The sequence below is a fragment of the Pituophis catenifer genome, unplaced genomic scaffold (assembly GCF_029215685.1).
Source record: "Pituophis catenifer annectens isolate HBS135680 unplaced genomic scaffold, rPitCat1.0.hap2 SCAF_2, whole genome shotgun sequence".
Lineage (NCBI taxonomy): Eukaryota > Metazoa > Chordata > Lepidosauria > Squamata > Colubridae > Pituophis > Pituophis catenifer.
Window position 1 is genome coordinate 123,372,989 of NW_027256882.1, and position 19,677 is coordinate 123,392,665.

The following is a 19,677-nucleotide window of genomic DNA, read 5'->3' on the forward strand; positions in this document are numbered from 1 at the left end:
TTTGTAGCTCCGTCCGACTCGAACTTCAAGGTCTTGTTAGTACGACTGTCCTGCCTCCGGATTCAGCATAATAAAGAGTACGATGAATCAAGATTAAAAAAAAATGTACGATACTACCGGGATTTAAGATTAGCAATTGTGAACTGCAAATCTTGTTTTATAACCGTCGAGGTTTACACACTTCATGAAGGCAGAAAGAAGGAAAACCACATTTTGATTATATCGTGTAAAAGACAGTTCTGAGTGGAGTCGTATGTCGTTTAACAGTGTTATTTAATAGTTACTGGATCAAATAAAAATTTTAGCTTCTTGACCTTGGACCTGACTGAACAATTACTTATGTATAACTTTTAAGTATTATAATACTGGGGGAAGTTACCCCTCTTCTAGAAGAATTAAATATTTTGAGGAATATTAAAAAGGCAGAATATTATATTTCCCTGGATGAGAACTGGAGAAACATTTTTTTTGAGGGAGAAAGCAGCCCCCACTTTTCTTAATAGCCCTCAGCAGATGTCAGCACTTAAGAGATAAAGAGGTAGATAGCTCTATTCATAAGCAAATACTCACCCGAGAGCCAAAACAGGAGGAAAGCCATTAAAACACAATAGGAATTGCACAACACCCTTTTGAACACAAGCCTCTTCATTGCATCACCATAAGAAACTTCAATCAAATTTAGCTCAGACAAACATAACCTCTACATGGCACCATGGGAGTCTGACAACAGCCAATAGAATACATGTTCTTGCATAGGAGCAGGAAATTCAAGTGCAAAGTCCAAGAGACGGTATAAAAGCCACCCACGCTCAACTCCCTCCATGTGGTCAGCTGCCCAGAACCCATGAGGTTCTGCTTCATCATTAAACCATCTTTCCAATCAGCCTCCATGTTTCCAGTGTCTTTCTCCTAGCTTGGAACTGAACCAGATGGGTATTTCTTCCCATGACAACACCATAATATAGATTTTAAAACTAATTTGTGTGTAATAGGAAACTTCATAAAATAATGCAGGGGATAATGACTGATGGCATTTCATTGGTTGGTTAATATCCTAGGCTGGTATTTCAAAGGTGTTTTTCCCCAAAAGCAATTGAACTTCTTAAGAATTGAAGAAATTTCTTGGATGAGAAGCAACACTTTGTCAAGCAAAAACAAAGAAAATCCAGTTGCCTTTGGAAAAAGCACCTTTGGGACAATCATGACCTGGATGGCTGAGAATCTCCATAGACTAGGTTGATATAAAATGAACTGTAATGATGAGTCAGGGCATTACAGGAGGCCCAGAGAGAAGATTGCAGTAGTCAAAACACAAGGTCATGAACCAGCATTAATCAGTACTGCAGCCAGAACTGGTACAGGACAGAAGTACTTTCAGTACAGTAAAGTAGCAGATAGATGTAATTGAATGAAGCAAATGAGAAACAGTAAAAGACACCAAATCTATGCTATATATCAACAGAGTGAACAGTAATGTCCATAGATATGGTAAGAGATCAAAAGGGAAAGGTGCTCCTGGATAGACAACGAACTTCCAGATGAAATGTCAGACCCGAATAGAGGGATTGCAGTTATAACTATTTTGAGTTTTGGATTTATGAGAACATTCACTTACATAAATTAGCTAATCTATTTTAAGTGACCACTCGATTTACATTCATTAATTTAGCAATTGTTCAAAATTACAATGGCACTGAAACTGACATATGATCGTTTTTCACACTTATGTCCATTGCAGTATCCCCATGGTCATGTGATCAAAATTGGCAACTTGCATGTATTTATGACAACTGCAATGTCCTGGGATCATGTGATCAACTTTTCTACACTTCTGACAAGCAAAGTCAATAGGAAGCCAGATTACCTTAGCAACTGTGCTACTAATATAACAACTGTATTATTTATTTATTATTGGTTTGATTTATATGCCACCCTTCTCCGGAGACTCAGGGCGGCTTACAATACATTAAGCAATAGTCTTCTTACTTTTGTATATACCTGCTTAGTAGGGCTTAAGTCCCCCCCTAAGCAGTGTTCTTTTTTATACAAAATCAGCTTATTGCCCCCACAATCCGGGTCCTCATTTTACCTACCTCAAAAGGATGGAAGGCTGAATCAACCTTGAGCCTGGTGAGATTTGAACTTGCAGTAGTTGCAGGCAGCTGGTGCTACTTAACAGCACTTTAGTCTACTGCGCCACCAAGGCTCTGTAGTGATTCATTTAACAACTGTGGCAAGAAAAGTCGTAAAATGGGACAAAACTCACTTGTCTTGCTTAGCAATGAAAATTTGGGTTCAATTGTGGTAGTAAGTCAAGGGTTACCTGTAGTCTAAAAAACATATCTACATAAGTATTTTTATACAGTGGAATAATACAGAGAAATCCATTTTTGAAAAAACTTCCATTAGAAATGAAAGAAAAATATTTCAAAAAGTACCCCTGAGCAAGCCTTCAACGATACAGAATCACCAAAGAAAATACTAAAATATTTGAGAATAAACATATACCAAGAGGCATCTTAAGAGATACTTTTCTGTTTACTCATCTAAAACCAGCAAATTAAAGCCAGCAGATACCAATTACCTTTTCTTCAATTCTCAGCTGCTGTCTTTTTTTAAAGCTGGTATGTATATATTAACTAGTGAGTCACAAATAATTTCAGCCTAGGAAATCAGCTGTTGTACAGAAATAAACTCTAATTAAACAGCAGGTTGACCAATTAGGATATCTTTGGAACATTACTGTGCACTAGAAAGACATCCTTATTAGGAAAAGAGAAAGCAATGTACGAATATATTCCAAACAATAGTCTGAAGTTCAATATACTGAGTTATTTATTTCATGAATTATGTAGATATAATAAATGGTTGATAAAAAAGCACACAGGTATGCTTATCCCTTATATTCTCTAAATATCTGAGAAATTTGTTTTGGATTATCTGATATTCTGTAGATTGCTGTTGGTCGTGCAGTTGCTATTAAGTTTTTACATATCCTCATACATCACAGTAGGGTTTTATAAGTAAATTTATTAAACATATGATTCAATACTCTACTTCTTGCTTAGTCATTATTTAGAAGCCACAATTACTTAACTTAGACACATGCAAATATAGGTAGTCCTCGAATTAACAATAGTTCACTTAGTGACCATTCAAAGTTATAACAGCACTGAAAAAATGACTTATGACTGTTTCTCCCACTTATGACCATTACAGCATCCCCATGGTCACTGTCGAGCCTCGCAGCACGCTCGACAATGCTACCAAGAGATGACAGCAGCAAGGAACATACATAAGACATTCATACACACGGGGTGATGGTGGCACTGGGTGCAGGCGGTCGTGTGCGGGGTGTGGGGTGGAGGTGTGTGCGACGGGTGTAGGGCGGTTCATGAACGTTGCTGCAGAAGAATGCTCCAGAGCACATTGAAGCCCGATACGCTGATGAGGGAGGGTGTGGTACTAATAACAAGGGCGTTGTATTAAGGAGGAAATGGAAGTAATGAACGGGCGGGCTATTTAAACGCTCACCGTCAGGGATCCATAGCGCTGATTTTGTTCGTTTTTGCGAATCGCAGCATGTATCTGGAAGCCGATGTGAATAAACCAGCATTTTGCAAAGAGCTGAACTGTGCTTGCTGAGTTTTGCTTGCGTCTTACACGGAATTACTGAGAGGAAATCAGCGCTCACCATAGCAAAGTGATATAAAATGAGGGAAAAAAAAAAGACAAACAGAGAAAAAGAGAGGGATGAGTTATTTTACTTTTGTTCCATACATTTGATTAATATCTTCTTATAATTGACATTTGGATGTTTGACAACTGACTCACAGATATGACGATTGCAGTGTGCTGGGGTCACATGATCACCTTTTGCAACCTTCTGACAAGCAAAGTCAATGGGGAAACCAGATTCACTTAAAAATAAGTGATTTTACTGATTTAACAACTGCAGTGATTCACTTAACAAATGTGGAAAGAAAAGTCATAAAATGGGGCAAAGGTTACTTAACAAATTTCTCACTTAATAACATAAATTTTGGGCTCAATTGTGTTTGTAAGTTGAGGACTACCTGTATAATGGCCATTTACCAGTGGTGAAATCCAAATTTTTTACTACCGTTTTTGTGGGCGTGGCTTTGTGGGCTTGGTGGGCGTGGCTTGGTGGGCATGACAGGGGAAGGATACTGCAAATTCTCTATTCCTACCCCACTCTGGGGCCAGCCAGAGGTGGATTTGCCGGTTCTCCGTACTACTCAAAATTTCTGCTACCGGTTCTCCAGAACCTGTCAGAACCTGCTGGATTTCACTCCTGCCATTCAATGTTCATGCTTGAGTTGTTGATAGTCGATTTCCAGTTATCCAGAATTAGCATTTCCCCTTGTCAATGATGTCATTTAGGTTGATTTCCAGTGAATTTGTTTATCCTAAGTGACGTATTTATGTTTGTTTACTAATTTTCACATGACACTCTCTTATGGACAATTACCACACTACAAAGATATTGCCAGTAAATAATGTTATAAGCACACTAAGGGTGTGATGTCCCGGGGCAAGGCATGGAGGCAACAGTCAGCCGATATTTCAAACTCCCCTTTATTGCTCCAATTCTCCCTCTGAAGCCTCGCACGTTTATGCAAGTCCCGCATCAAAGTTCACCGCCCTGAGTCCTTCGGGAGTAGGGCGGTATACAAATTTAATAAAATGAAAATGAAAAATGAAAGTGCTCATACACACCTCCAGCAGCCTCTGGCTGTGAGTAGTCCAACAAAACACCATTAGCACAATGGCTTCAAGGCAAGAAGTCCAGTGAGGCAAAGGAACAAAGCAGCAAGAAGGCAAGAAGTCCAATGAGGCAAAGAAACAAGGCAGCAACAAGGCAAGAAGTCCAGCGAACTGCAGATGTTGGCAACGGCACATGAAATTCCACCAATTCAGCGCTTGTTCTTGACAAGTGCTCCTCCCCACGGTGTCTCCTTAAGTCTCAGTCCCTAGGTGTGCCTTGTGAAGAGGAATGGAGCGCTCTCCTCCTGAATCGTTGGGTTGGCCTGCGGTGCTCCCGTCTTCTCTCTACTCTCTGTGCTTGGGGATCTGGAGGGGGGTGGTACTTGCTCATCACCTGAGCTCTGTCGCTCCTCCTCTCCACTGCCTGACTTCTCTTCCCCCCTCTCTTGATCTTCCTGCCCCCATTCTTCCCTGCTGGCAAGCCGTCCCAGGCCTGAGGGACCTGGGGCTGCCTCATCCTGCTCCTCCCCACATTCCTCCGGAGCCAACGAGGCCGCACCCTCGACCTCCCTAGGCCCCAGCTCCAGCTTGTCCTCCATGGACTCAGGCTCCAACATGACAAAGGGCCTTTCTTTACTTGCACCTAACCCTACCCTGGCTGATAGGCTTTTTATTCTGATATACTCTTGTCCCAAAACCATGAGACAAACAGACTTAAATTGTCCTTAGTTATATCAGTGTTAGAAGAGTTATTTCATTCTTATTTCTATACTGTACAAAATCTGTTACAAATCTTCTTTGAAAGGAAGATAGGTGACTTCGATGGCAAGAGAAAGGAAATAGAGACATGACTGGGTTTTCAATGTAAAATTTCATACTGGCCACTACATCTGTCAGCCATTGCTGAAATGATATAAAGCCTGTTGTCATTATTGCACTGGTTGTGTTCTCAGCATAACCTGAACCACAAACTATCCAAGAACAATTTGCACTGGTATGTTGTATAAACATAGCCTGTGTATTACTTTGTGGTTAGGTGTGTCATGCAAATTGGGTTAACCATGGAAAAATGTCATTCAATCACAATCAACGAACTGTTACAAATTCAAGTTTCTTTGTCCTTTTCAGTAATATTTTTTTTTAAATTAAAAAAAATTGTAAAAATTTGCTCTAGATTCATATACTGTATTATGCTAAGCCAAGCAATGAGCATGGCTCATTGAACAAATATAGCTGGATTCACATCATGTTAAGTTATTGTGTTTTGGTTTCTTTGGTATTCTGTATAGAAATTGCTATAGAGTAAGGAATCTAAATACAGTTAGAACTGGAGCCTATATATCTGATGGACTTTTATCCATAGAGTGAAAGAAACAGGTTAGAGGACATAAAAAAGATTTTTTGGGGGGTAAGTCTTTAGAAAATGATTTACAGTATTTATTCCGCACATTGAACACTAAGCATTCTGTTACTGTTTAGGAAAGCAGTATTGTCAATACACAACTTTAGTATTTAAAACAACTCTTAAATGCATTAAGTTCCTTGCATGCATGTTTTCAGTTATTTAAAAGAAATCCAAAGGTCCTTCTGCATTTAATTTCTTGTAAGAAATGTATAGAAAGGTAGGTTTGTATAAACCAGTGTTTCTTAAGCTTTTTTCCTCTCAGGATCCTCTCACTTTTTAAAATTATGGATGATCCCAAAATAGCTTTTGTTCATATGGGTTATAATTATTGATATTTACCATATTCAAAATTAAAATCAACACATTTGCTGCCTTTACTGCTTATGATTGTTTGATGGGATTTTAATATTGCATTATTTTTCAGCATACGCTGGCAAATAATATTGATAGTGCAGACCCTGAGAGATACTTGGGAGGAGCCTTTGGGGTTGTAATATTACACTTAAGAAACACTGGTATAAATAATTTCAATAATGTAGACTAGTAGAGCAAACCCAAAATTTAAATCTGTTGTTAATACAGAAGGGGCGTGCTGGCCTACTCCAAATTACAAGGGAAAACTGACTTCACACAATACACTAAAAAAAGTCCTAGTGAAGCTCTGCCTTGGTTCAGACTTGATTCCCATGCAGTGTTAAAATCAAAGAAATCTTGTTAGAGCTTAGCTGCTATTATGGGTTATTCACACTTAGCATGACGTGTGTGCGCAACCACTTATAGTCCCAAAATATGCTCCCCTATGAAATTAACCGTGGCTTCTGGGTTTACGTCAAGATTCTGGCTTCTTCCGAATTATAAGTATCCAAACTGGGTTCCTAGTGCGAATCCAGACCAGGAGCAAACAGTTCAGGCTCAGCTTTCCTTTCATCGCAGCGATGCAGGCAGCCGCTGGATCCTTCGGAGGCGCTGCCTTCCCCCGAGCCGGGTTTTCTTCTTCCGGGCACTCAGATCGCCGTTGCAGTTCAGTTGGCGTAGGGGGGCGGCTAGCGCAGGAGGGGCGAGGATTGTGACTCCCGGGTGTCTCGGGATCCGCAGAGGAGCGCCGGGTTGGTGCGTGGCCCAGCTTTTCCAGGACCTCCTGCGATGGAGGCGGCTTTGCGGCGAGAACTTGGCACCTCGGTGCTGCGGCCTGCGGGACACTCGGGGGGAGGCTGCATCAGCCACGGCGAGAGTTTCCACATCGACCACGGGAAGGTCTACGTGAAGCGCAATGACAAGGCCGAGGTGGGAGGACACAGACTGGGGTAGGGCGGGAATCTTAGGCTGGAAAAAAAAGCAACTACTCCCGGGTGGTTAATTGGTTGGCTGAGGTTTTCTACTACGGCTCCTTCTGAATGTACCTGCACCAAGGGAGGCTTTTCTTTGCAACGGGGAGAAAGCGAAGGGGGTGGGGGGTTGTTGTAGTATGGTTTTTGAAGAGCACCACAGAGAGGCATTCCTTTCAGGTTAGATAGACAGATTAACAGCATTGGAAGGACCTTGTAGGTCATCTAGTCCAACCCCCTTCCCAAGCAGGAGACCTTACACCATTTCTGACAGATGGCAGTCCAGTCTCTTCTTGAAAGCTTCCAGTGATGAAGCTCCCACAACTTCCGAAGGCAACTTCTGTTCCTTTGGTTGATTGCTCTCACTGTCAGAAAATTTCTCCTTATCTCCAGGTTGAATCTCTCCTTGATGAGTTTCCATCCATTATTCCTTGTCTGGCCTTCAGGTGCTTTGGAAAATAGCTTGACCCCCTCCTCTCTGTGGCAGCCCCTCAAATATTGGAACACTGCTAGCATGTTTCCCCTGGTCTAGGTTGCAGGATGGCAGACCTGGGTTGCCCTGAAAAAAAGTTGTGGGGAGGTATTGATAGGCAGAATTTTTCCTTTGGTCCATAGATTTTCCTGGGCCCTAGTTTTGTGTGTGTGTGTTGAGAAAACTGGATTCATAGAGTTAGCCATGATATCCTATACAAGTTCTCAATTTATCACTACAATTGAGCCCAAAAATTCTCTTGCTAATTGAAACATTTGTTAAGTGAGCTTTGCCACACTTTATGACCTTTCTTGCCATAGTTGTTAAATGAATCACTCCAGTTATTAAGTTAGCAACACAGTCATTAAGTGAATCTGGCTTCCCCATTGATTTTGCTCGTCAGAAGGTCACAAGTGGTGATCACGTGATCCCTGGACACTGCAACTGTCATAAATATAAATCAGTTGCCAAGCGTCTGAATTTTCATCATGTGACCGTGGGGATGTTGCAATGGTGGTAAGTGTAATAAATGGTCATAAGTCACTTTTCTTAGTGCCATTGTAACTTCGAACCGTTGCTAAATAAACTGTTGTAAGTCGAGGATTACCTGTACACATAGGGCCTTTCCACTCTTGCATCGAAACTCAAATAAACATGTCCTGGCTATGTCTTTCTGGTGTGACTCTTTAAGGGTTACCTTTGTTTGGTCCCAAATCATTAAAGGCACAGGGGCTTAAGTTGTCCTTAGTTGTTTTAGTAAATAGCGATTCTGATACTATGTCAGTGTTTTCTACTCTAGTCAGATACCTGCTCTTCCAAACTATATTACTGGAAAGAGAAGCAACAGGAGATTAATGCTGGTATTCTGTTTTACCAACTTATGGTGAATAGATAACATTTCAACTCAGCAATGAAGAATTAAAAAAATTATTAGATTTAAGGCCATTTTAACCTGAACAACTCTGAGTGGTTTACATGGCCATAGGGCCTGTCCACTACATGTAACACTATATGTAACCCATGGCTCAGACATATGGGTGCTTTTGAGAATACAAATTGTATGAAACATTTCTTGTGTTGCACAGTGTTAAACAATGGTTTACTTAACTTCAGTTTGTTGAATTTGCCTAGCGAATAGAACCCTGAAAGAACCTTTTACTTTGTAGTAATCACTTTGAATCCATTTAAAAGTCAATTTTTTTCTAGTAGGATATGAAATAATAAACTGAAGTGTCTTTAATCATCAGCAGAGTGTTTTCTTTGCATTGCTAAATATCACAAGAAGATTGAGTACTGGAGATTATCCATGCACTACGTGTTTTTCCTGTAGTTGCATCAACAGACAGAACATTTTTTTAAAAAAAATTGTTGCTGTTAAGAAGCAGAGTCAGGATTTATGGAACTCTTGGCCACCGTCTATTGGTTATTCAGATTTGTACAGCTTAGATGCAGCCCTAGGATAAGTGCTGTTGAATAACAGGACTTTGAGAAAGATGGTTAGCTGTAGGAATGATAAACTCATCAAAGAACATTACATGAATAGAGGAGACTGTACAGTACTTCCTGGGAATAGTGGCCACTGTGAAGATTTCCCAGCTGCACAGGCTGCAGAAATGCAAAAGTTGAGACGTTTGAATTTCAATTATATGTGTTAAGCCAGGGATGGATTACAGTAGTATGTTTCTGGATTTGTAGTTTGCAGATCTACAGATGACCTGGCTCATTTGAACTAGATGATTAGCCTAAAGATTTAGCTGCTGCCTATCAGATTTCATGCCTGATAAACTCAGTCCTTTTTGTACCTACTGTACATAGGTTTCTTTTTGTTTCATTCTATTATTTCTGTCTTTGTTCCTTTTTCTCCTTCTTCCTAGGGCAGCTATTATATTTCCTAACCTATCTCCATCCTGTTTTCTTTTTCTTTTTTTCTCGAAAGGAAGAGCGGAATATGTGTATGTAGCTTGCATGTATCTGTGTGTAAGTGGTTTGCATGTGCAAAGGGAATCAGTTAATTTTATAAATAGGATACTTCATTTTATAAACAATTACTTTTAATGAGTAGTTATTCCATTCCTGTGTACATGATTTATTCTTTCCTTATTTTTTGAGTGTAACTTCTGACATTTATTTATGCAACCCTTTGAGTCAGTTTTTGACTCTTGTTGACTGTAGTCCCTAGGCAGCCAGACAAGGCTTTTCCAGAAATGCTTTGCTATTGTCTTCTTCCTGAGGTCACTCAGTTGGCTTCGTGCCTAAGGCAGGACTAGAAATCACAGTCTCCTGGTTTCTAGCTTGGTGCCTTAATCATATACCAAACTAGTTCTTTCTAGCATTAGACATTGGTGTGTGTATGTATGTATACATTCACACACATACACATGGGCATACACACACAGATATGCAAGTATAATTCTTGCACATATTTATAAGATGGGGAGAAATCTCTAGCTCTATTTTTTGTTGAAACTGCCCTCCCAAGATTTTCAAGGCATTAGACAACTTTTGTCTGTGCTTATTTTGTTCACTCTTGCTTTTGTAAGGGCTCCTCTTAAATTTAAAATAATCTTTCTTTTGGCTTATAGGGAAAGGAATAGAATGTGAACAGGACGCATACTTGTATGGTAGTCCTGAGGAATTGGGAATACAGTAGGTTTCCCTACTATGTATCATCTATTGAGTAAAATCTGATCATAATAGCATTTAATAAAAGAGATTCATTGGGGAATAATTTAATGAAGTTCCTATACTTGTGGATTAGCATGTAAAATGAAATAATATAGCAAAAAATAGAAGGTCTGGTTGCATGAATGAAATAACATTATGAGAAATTTCTGCTTTGAAGATGTGAAAGAGAGCATGTTTTAAACCTGCAAATCATCATTAGTAAATGTCATCTTTTTTAAAAGGATTGTCTACTTTTTTGTAGGTTTTGGATTATTTTTTCAACTTGAAGTCTCACACACTGAACAAGGATATAATATTATACTATGGTAACTAAATGTACTTGTATAAAACAGGTAGAAATGTCATTTTAATGTGGTATATGGTAATGACTCACAAATAATAATGGTGGAATATTTGTTACTAAGCTTCTACATTTGTTAGAAGCTGCCTATTGTAAATACAGATAACAGATTAACAGAGTTGGAAGGGACCTTATAGGTCATCTAGTCCAACCCCCCACTCAAGCAGGAGACCCTACACCATTTCTGACAAATGGCAGTCCAATCTTTTCTTGAAAGTCTCAAGAGATGAAGCTCTAACAACTTCCGAAGGCAAGCTGTTCCATTGGTTGATTGTTCTGTCAGAAAGTTCCTCCTCATTTCTAGATTGAATCTCTCCTTGGTCAGTTTCCATCCATTTCAAAAGTTAACAGTAACTTCCTCACAAATTATTTTATTCAGAACAAATATAAATGCCAAACTGTACAGTTCACATTTCTTTATGACCCTGCTGCCAGATTACACCTTTTGGTTTTTCTTACCTAAGTGTAAGACTTTACTTTTCTCTACATTGAATTTCATTTTGTTAGATAGGGCCCAGTGTTCAAGTCTGTCAAGATCCATCTGGATCTTGAGCCTATCTTCTAGGGTGATAGCTATTCCTGCCATCTGCAAATTTGGTGAGTTCCCCTTCTATTCCCTCATCTAAATCATTTACAAAGATATTGAAGTGTTTATGTTTCCACAAAGTTGTTGTCTTCTGTGTTACGCAGAAATGTTTCATTAGGGGTCCGTGGTGCTCTCTGAGTTTGCTTGTTTTCTTGCAGACATTTCATTATCCAAACTAAGAAACATCATCAGTGCTACTAACATCATCAATGCTTGACTAGCACTGATGACATTACCTAGTTTGGGTAATGAAACATCTACAAGAAAACAAGCAAGCTCAGAGAGCACCAAGGACCTCTCATGTCAACCCAGACCAACAAATATTCTCCTTTATTAGAAATGTCTTATCTAATAAATAAATATTCGATTTTAAAACTCCCTCCATTCTTTAGTGTAATCTGGCAGCAGGGTCATAAAGAAATGTGAACTATACAGTTTGGCATTTATATTTGTTCTGAATAAAATAATTTGTGATGAAGTTACTGTTATTATTTTTTTTAAATGTACACCATTGAAAAGGGCTACTATTCAATGCAGGAGAAATATTTTAATAGCTTTTTCTTATTATATTTGATAGGCCAGAAGAATGTTTGATGGAGAGATGGCAAGTTTAGATGCTATTCTGCAAACACAGACTGTGAAAGTTCCTAAACCTATCAAAGTTATTGATTTGCCAGAAGGTGGTACTTTATTTGTGATGGAACACTTGGACATGAGAGGTCTCAATAGGTAAAGTTATGAGGACAAAAAATTACAATATTTTAAAAAGAACATGGTACTAAACCAGCTTTAGACTGTGCTTGTAACTTCATGAGTCACGGATTAGGCTTCTACAATTTAGTTTATCTTGAGACAGATCTAAGTCTGTAAATTTATAGTTCATTGTGGAAACAAACAAAATTGGGTTAATTGGTTAAACCAAGGCTAAGTTAAACTTGGGAGTACTGTATACAGCCTCAGTTCAGTAGTTAACTGAAAAGTAACCAAATATTGGACATATTTTAGATTCTTAGGAGGTTTTCATATTAGTGTAAAAAGTAAATAAGGGGCAGGGAGGTGTGGCTGCTGAAATCATATAGCATGAGCTTTGGCAGTTCTCTGCTAGGAAAACCAGCAGCCCTGAGTCACTGATCGCTGGATTTGCTCCATTGAAGTTTGTGAAATCTGACCTAAAAGAGAGCACTATTAAGGAACCAAAATAATATTGAGTGGTTTGTACCCAAGTTATACTAGCATTTTTAAAGCTTTTATATAGTAGAAAAAATATTTGTAGTAAATTAATAAAATACTGAATTACTAGTTTGATTACTTTTATTAAATATGAAATATATCACATTTTATTAAAAAATATTGAAAACTACTAACAGTCTTATAATCAAAGTTTGAAGCAACACTATGGTCAGATTAATATACAAATCCTCAGTGTAAGATCCAACAAGTTCGGTATTAACAATACCCATTGCCATTTCAACCAAACCCAATTATTTTCAGTTGTTAATTTGATACTTGCTGGTAAGAATAATTTGTTTTGACTTTTTAGACACGCAGAAAAACTTGGGATTCAGCTGGCTGATCTTCATCTTCATAATCAAAAGCTTGGGGAAAAATTGAAGAAAGATGCAAACACTATTGGTAAATGGTTTAGCTGTTTGAGAATTTCTAAAGCCCAGAAATTTATTGTATATCAAATTGTTAATGCTTCTAACAGTTTTGCTTTACCTCCTACAAAACCTGGTTGTATAGCCCTAGAAAATTCCTTTCATTTGAATAGAAAGACGGTCAATAGTAACAAGGTTGTTCTTTGTCAGTAGGATTTTCATAAGAACCATCTTTTAAATGTTCAGTATTCCTCAATATTGGATATCTTATTTCATTGTTAAAATGAATGATGGAAATTGAAGAGCAATATTTATATAATTCTTGAGATATGAAAATATGTAGCCTGAACTCACATATATAATCTCAGTTATTTCTGCATCCATTTAGAAGATTTAGATTCATTTAGAAGAGTAAAATAATCTAGTATTTAGGGTACTTATCTATTGTAGTAGTAAACTACCAGTATATCTTTTTTTCCATTCAAGGTAAAAGTCAGATGGATACTCAGTTTGTGGAAGAGTTTGGGTTTCATTCTGTCACTTGTTGCGGTTATCTTCCACAGGTAGGCTTTCATTGACTGTTTTTTGCTTTGCAAAATCTTGTTGTGTTACTCTTCATACATACATATTTGTTTGCAAATCATTAAAGCAACCCTGCCCTTTCCAAGGATTGTGTGGCCACCTCTGCAGCTACTGCATAAATGTGAAAAGAGAATATTTGGTTCAAAGAGTTGCAAAGAAGATCAGTGTTCACACCCTCACTTACACCGGAGCACCTATTTAAACTGCTGCCTAGCACTAATATATACACATTTTAGGGATGTGTGGCACTTGGATTCCAAACAAGAAAAAGTGCTTCTGAATGGTATAGGTGTACACAGCATACTTGTGAGACCGTAAAGAAGCTATCTTTTCTTAGGTGCACATGGTAGTTCTGTGATGCTAGGAAAATGTATTTGAGTTGGGGAGGTGCTGAGCATTCACTCACACTTTTTCCAACATAGCTTTTCAACATGGTTGAGTGCTATGTGAGCACAGAAAATAAATGTAGATTTTTTTAAAAGAAGCACTGACAGGTATGCTACTGTGCCCTGCCCACTTTGAAGCAGTGCATATTTTGTGTGTGAATGATTAATTTAAGAGATAATTTAGAGAAGTACGATTTGGTATAAAGAGTCCAATACAGTATTAGTATCATCAATATATTGACTGATATCCATTTTGTGGTAGCAGAATGACAGATGTCATTGCTGCTGCTTCCCTGAAAAATAGATGTACTTTGCAATTAAGCGGATGATGGTAGCAATAGCTAATTTATGCAGTAGAGTCCAAAATGTGAGTTCAATGTGATGCTACTGTGCCAGGATTTTCTCTTAAAAACAGTATTTTGGCACAGCTGATCATCTTCTTGAAATTAGCCAAGTTTAGCTGCTACTTAAGATGTTACTTAATAGTGCAGTTCAATGGCAACAATCCAAAATCTTAGGAAATTATTATTTAAAATATTAGGAATTACTCGGATGGTATGTAGGAGAAGAAAGGATTTCTTCTTGGAATTTATTTCCAAAAACATACTCCAATTTGGGAGATAGGTTCATATTATTGATTAGTATTATAAATGCTACAAATATGTAAACCCTGCAAAAATATGATTAAAATAGACAATGTAGTGGAAATGATTATTCATTTGATGGACAAACATAGCAAAGACAACAACAAAAAACTTTATTTGCAGGTTAATGACTGGCAACAAGACTGGGTAAATTTCTTTGCTAGGCAACGAATTCAGCCTCAGATGGATTTGATTGAGAAGAATTCAGGAGACAGAGAAGCAAGAGAGCTTTGGGCTCAACTCCAGGTAGTGATCTCTATGGAAATTCAAAATGGCATCCTCATGATACGGTATTTGCAAAGCAATGTAATTTCCATGCTACTCTACTGGTGTGAAACAATGGGTTCTTCTACTCAAACTGATTAATGAGAGCTCCTTTACCTATCAGTTAACTTAAACTTATAAGAAGTGAAACATGAAAACTATTTCGTTTTTGAGATTTAGTTGCTCAAATCTATTATGAACCATTTCAGTGGGTCAAACTGGTATAGATGCCACTTGTGGGTTCTTGCCAAGCTTTTTATTGCAGGGAAGCGCATTCATAACACATTCTATAGAATCTAGTTAAGAGCGACTTCTGTGGAATTCTGTGTGACTTATTTAGAGATAAGCAGATTTTGGTTTTCAGCTTAATATTCCTTTCTTAATAGCCCTTTTTTGTAATCAATATTTTTTTTCACTTTCTATGAATCCATATAATGCTGTTTTCTAATTTCTTATTTTTTTTGAAAGATCAGTCTGAAATTATTTTTTGCTTTTACAATAGCAGAGTATAAATAATAATTTCAGTACCAAAAACTGGTCAGATTGATAGTGTTAGCTAACCCAAAAATAATGTTTTATAAAGATACTTGCTTATTGCTTGCTTATTCCATTAATTACCATATTCCATTTATATGCTTGAAATTCTGCCTTTTTTCAGTTTAGTAATACTGTTTTTTATTAGTGGATAAATAATTCATATATATTTATTTCAATTTAAAATCATATGTATGTATAGTATTTATGCATACACATACATGACAAATATATGGGTGGCGGGTTGGACTAGATAACCTACAAGGTCCTTTCCAACACTGTTAATCTGTAAAACATATATATATATATATATATATATATATATATATATATATATATATATATATATATATATATAATAATTTTGTAGTAAACCAATGAACAGCTGCTACTGCATTAATAACATTATATAAATAAGAAAGAAAATGTTTGGTCCTACTGTGTTCTTGCTGTGGCTTGAGTGTTAAGTTTTTTATACATATTAAATTTAAAAATTCAAGTTCTTCTCCCATTTTAAGTGACATACAGACAAGAGTTACCCACATGTAAAGTCAGAAACTCAGGTTACTTGTTTGGATCTTAGCATGTTTTGTGAACATACCTAGTCTGGGTTGCAAATCATGATTGTGTGAATTTAGCTGATCAAAATTTAATAGACCTTGGTTAGAAAATCATAGCATGCTATGTGAATGCAATCCAAGTCAATTTATACTTAGTGATTCTGGAGTAGGACTTTGGTATGTAATTCTCTACCTTATTTACTAGGTTTTAAGGGCAGTTCACCTTTTTAAACCATCTTATCTGTTCTTAATGCTATATCCATTGTTTTTCTTGTCAAAGAAAATTCAATAAAAACAGTAAAACTAATGTGCTTTTTAAGGGTACAATTAGGAGTACTGCAATTAGTGTGCCTAGAGACACCCCCCCCCCTTAAAGGTACTGTACAGTTAAATGACTACTTAGATAAAGATGCTTTCCTCCAGCCAAGTTATTTTTGTTTCTCTTTCTTTTCTAGGTGAAGATACCCAGTTTATTTGGTGATCTGAAAATAATTCCTGCTCTCTTACATGGGGATCTGTGGGGAGGAAATGTAGCTGAAGATGATTCTGGGCCCATTATCTTTGATCCTGCCTCTTTCTATGGTCACTCTGAGTATGAGTTGGCAATTGCTGGGATGTTTGGTGGTTTCAGTGGTTCATTTTATTCTGCTTACCATGGTAAAATCCCCAAAGCACCAGGCTTTGATAAACGGCTCAAGCTTTACCAACTATTTCACTACATGAACCATTGGAATCATTTTGGTGGAGGCTACAGAGGGTCATCTATAAATATTATGAAAAATCTGGTGAAATGATTTATTGTGAAATTTTATTAACTCTTTGGAAAAATACATGGGTTTTCAGCTGCAGTGATCTGTGATACTTAATTTATTAAGAGTTATACCCAGTTTTTCATCCAGGAGCCCCAGGTGGTACACGTAGCTCTGCTTCCAATTTATGCCCAGGAGAGAGACAGAGAAAGAAAGATAATGATCACCTGGAAGTCACCCAGTGAGTGTCCTTGGGTAAATTCCCTCATCCCACTCCAACATCTTAATTACTATATTCCACTAGTTATAATTTAAATTATCACCCCCTTTCCATAATTGAAGATCAATCCTACTATGTCCCAACCTTGGTGTCCTATTAACTACAGTTTATTAAAGAGCTGTCTGAGGCGGAAATAATCCAAGATTTGCATGAAAGCCTTTTTTGCTGTTAAGATGACACCATTGAATTGATTTAGTAGGTTGCAGTAGACAAAATTGCTCTTGAAACAATAGTTTAGATACATTTTTTGCCAGCAGGGTGGAAAGGGAACAAAAATAACAATAATGATAAAGGCACAGTCAGAGATCTTAGTGATCTTTCTTTCATAGTATGGTACATATGAATATATTGGGAATTTTCTTTCTTGCTATGAAACTAAGATTACTCTCAGTATTTATAATATTACTTATATTTCAGTTTTATCATTATAGCTGCATTTACATTAGATGCATGTTCTAAGCTAAAATTGGAATACATAGGATGCTGCCTGACTTTTGTTGTTTCTACTGTGAATGTTGTTAGCATGGCTCCAGTTGTCAAAATTCAGGAGTCTGACTGAATCTTCCAAGCACACTACAATTTGCTTGATGATCTGGTTTGTCTTCCTTCTGTAAAGCTCCAGCTGGTATATATTCCTAACTACCAAAAAAACTTGACCTAATCTTGTGTTGTACAATGTACATTCATGGATTAAGTTTATTTATAGGCAGCTGTATCTATTTCAGAGTTACTTTCTGTGGCTGGTTGGTGGAATAATTTCTCTTTGAAGCCATTCAACTGAGCTGGGACTCTAGCTCCCAGAAACTCTAGCCAACCATTGCTGCTTTGGCTGATAAATCTTGGGATTGTATGCAAGGCTGAGGTTAAAATAGGCTATCAGTGATTTTTACAGTTTGTTCTGAACTACTTTGAGTAGTGATAAAAATAAAGCAATCTTTGTGCTGATAAAATGCTAAACGCTAAATACCACTTAAAATTAATATAGGTTTAGACTTTAGATTATGAGGAAGGAATCAAAACCTGATTGACCTTCCCCTTCCACATATACACATAACTTCTCCCATTTTAATACTTTGGTTGACTGTAGTATCTTGCAACCAGTTAGGCTCACAATACTATTTTTCCAGAGGGTGTTTTTGATTCACTACTGCTGAGCTAAAATATATGATTATTTCCCATCCCCCCCATCAGATATAAAATTTTCCTGCTAGAAAAAAAATCATTTATTGATTTTGTCTGTCACCTATAGTATAAACTCTAAAGTAGCAACAATAATTCTAATTCAGATTGTGATAGTATATTAATTCTATTGAATCTTTTAGTAAAAGTATGTTGCTTCTACCTTAGTTAGGCAAGGGCTAACTTTTCTGGGCAGTTAATTAGAGAATTAATTTTAGCTATAATTATGTGTCCAGCATCAGTTTCCTCTGTGTGGATTGTTTAACAGGGGAGATTAGAAAGAGAAAAAAGTTTTATTACTGCATTACTAATTCCCCTTAGTTTTTGCATTTGCATGAATCTGCTACCGCTTGTTTCTAGCGTACAGCAGCAGGAATGCTGAATCAGTATTATCTAATACTTGAAAAAGTATACTAGAAATACCCAACATGATTTACAACAATTGTGAAGTGCTGATGAAGAGTTTTCTAGAGAGTAGTAAATAGATCCAGAACCACATTTGAAAATAAAATGTGGGTCTGGATGAAAGGATACATATGAAAATACATTATTTTTAGAAATAATACCAAAATACTGCAGAATATATATCTCTTATGGCAAACAATTAGAATATGGGTTTTGCTCTTTCAGATGTTGCTTTTTGGTGGCTGTCCATTCTAAATTGCCAGGTAGGTACCGGTAGAGAGGCATGATTAATAGAATGTATGCTCATACAGACCCTTGGAATGTTTTTGAATTAACATTATTTGACTTTACAATATGGAAAAAATATTACACTAATTCTTAAAAATTCCAATCGTCTCTGTGTTTCCCTGCTTTCTCATTTTGCATAACAATACCACTAGTTTTCTGAGTTTAAAGAAGTTGCTGTTTGTCATCCTTTGTAATTGTTAAAATAAAATATATTCCTGAGCATTTCACTTTTTTTTTTTCCTGTTTGGTATTATAAATTCGCCATGATCCATTTTATTAAAATTATTGGTACAAACATTACCCAACCTAGAATAATTCAAATTGTACCCACTTGTATGTTGTAGGCATTAAAAAGCCAGGCTTATCTCTCCAATTCTTTTCAACCTTTTTATCTAATACTTGTAATTACAATATTGTGAATTCCTTGAAATTATCATGGAGAATTCTACCTTAATGGTTTGTAACTTAAAAAAACCAATTCCCGTTAAATTTTTTATTATAATATGGAATAATTCAGCAGTAAAAGAAGAGTAATCTTTGATATGCAAATAGATGGACATTTACCAAAAAAGTCCAACATTATTACTTTTGACTTGAGCAAGTTTAAAGAAAAAAGAATTAGTAAAAAGTTAAAAGCAAGAGTTAAATGTCATGATAATGCTTGAAG

The 19,677-nt window shown here is 37.0% G+C and overlaps 1 protein-coding gene across 1 annotated transcript; it reads left to right on the top strand.

The window, feature by feature from the left end:
• The first annotated feature begins 7,195 nt into the window (after positions 1 to 7,195).
• Positions 7,196 to 19,237, top strand: FN3KRP (fructosamine 3 kinase related protein). The gene is made up of 6 exons (XM_070934464.1): positions 7,196 to 7,417; positions 12,119 to 12,270; positions 13,082 to 13,173; positions 13,626 to 13,702; positions 14,875 to 14,997; positions 16,565 to 19,237. The coding sequence occupies exons 1-6, from the start codon at positions 7,277 to 7,279 to the stop codon at positions 16,901 to 16,903; spliced, it is 924 nt and encodes a 307-aa protein (XP_070790565.1). The 5' UTR covers positions 7,196 to 7,276; the 3' UTR covers positions 16,904 to 19,237.
• Positions 19,238 to 19,677: the final 440 nt, after the last annotated feature.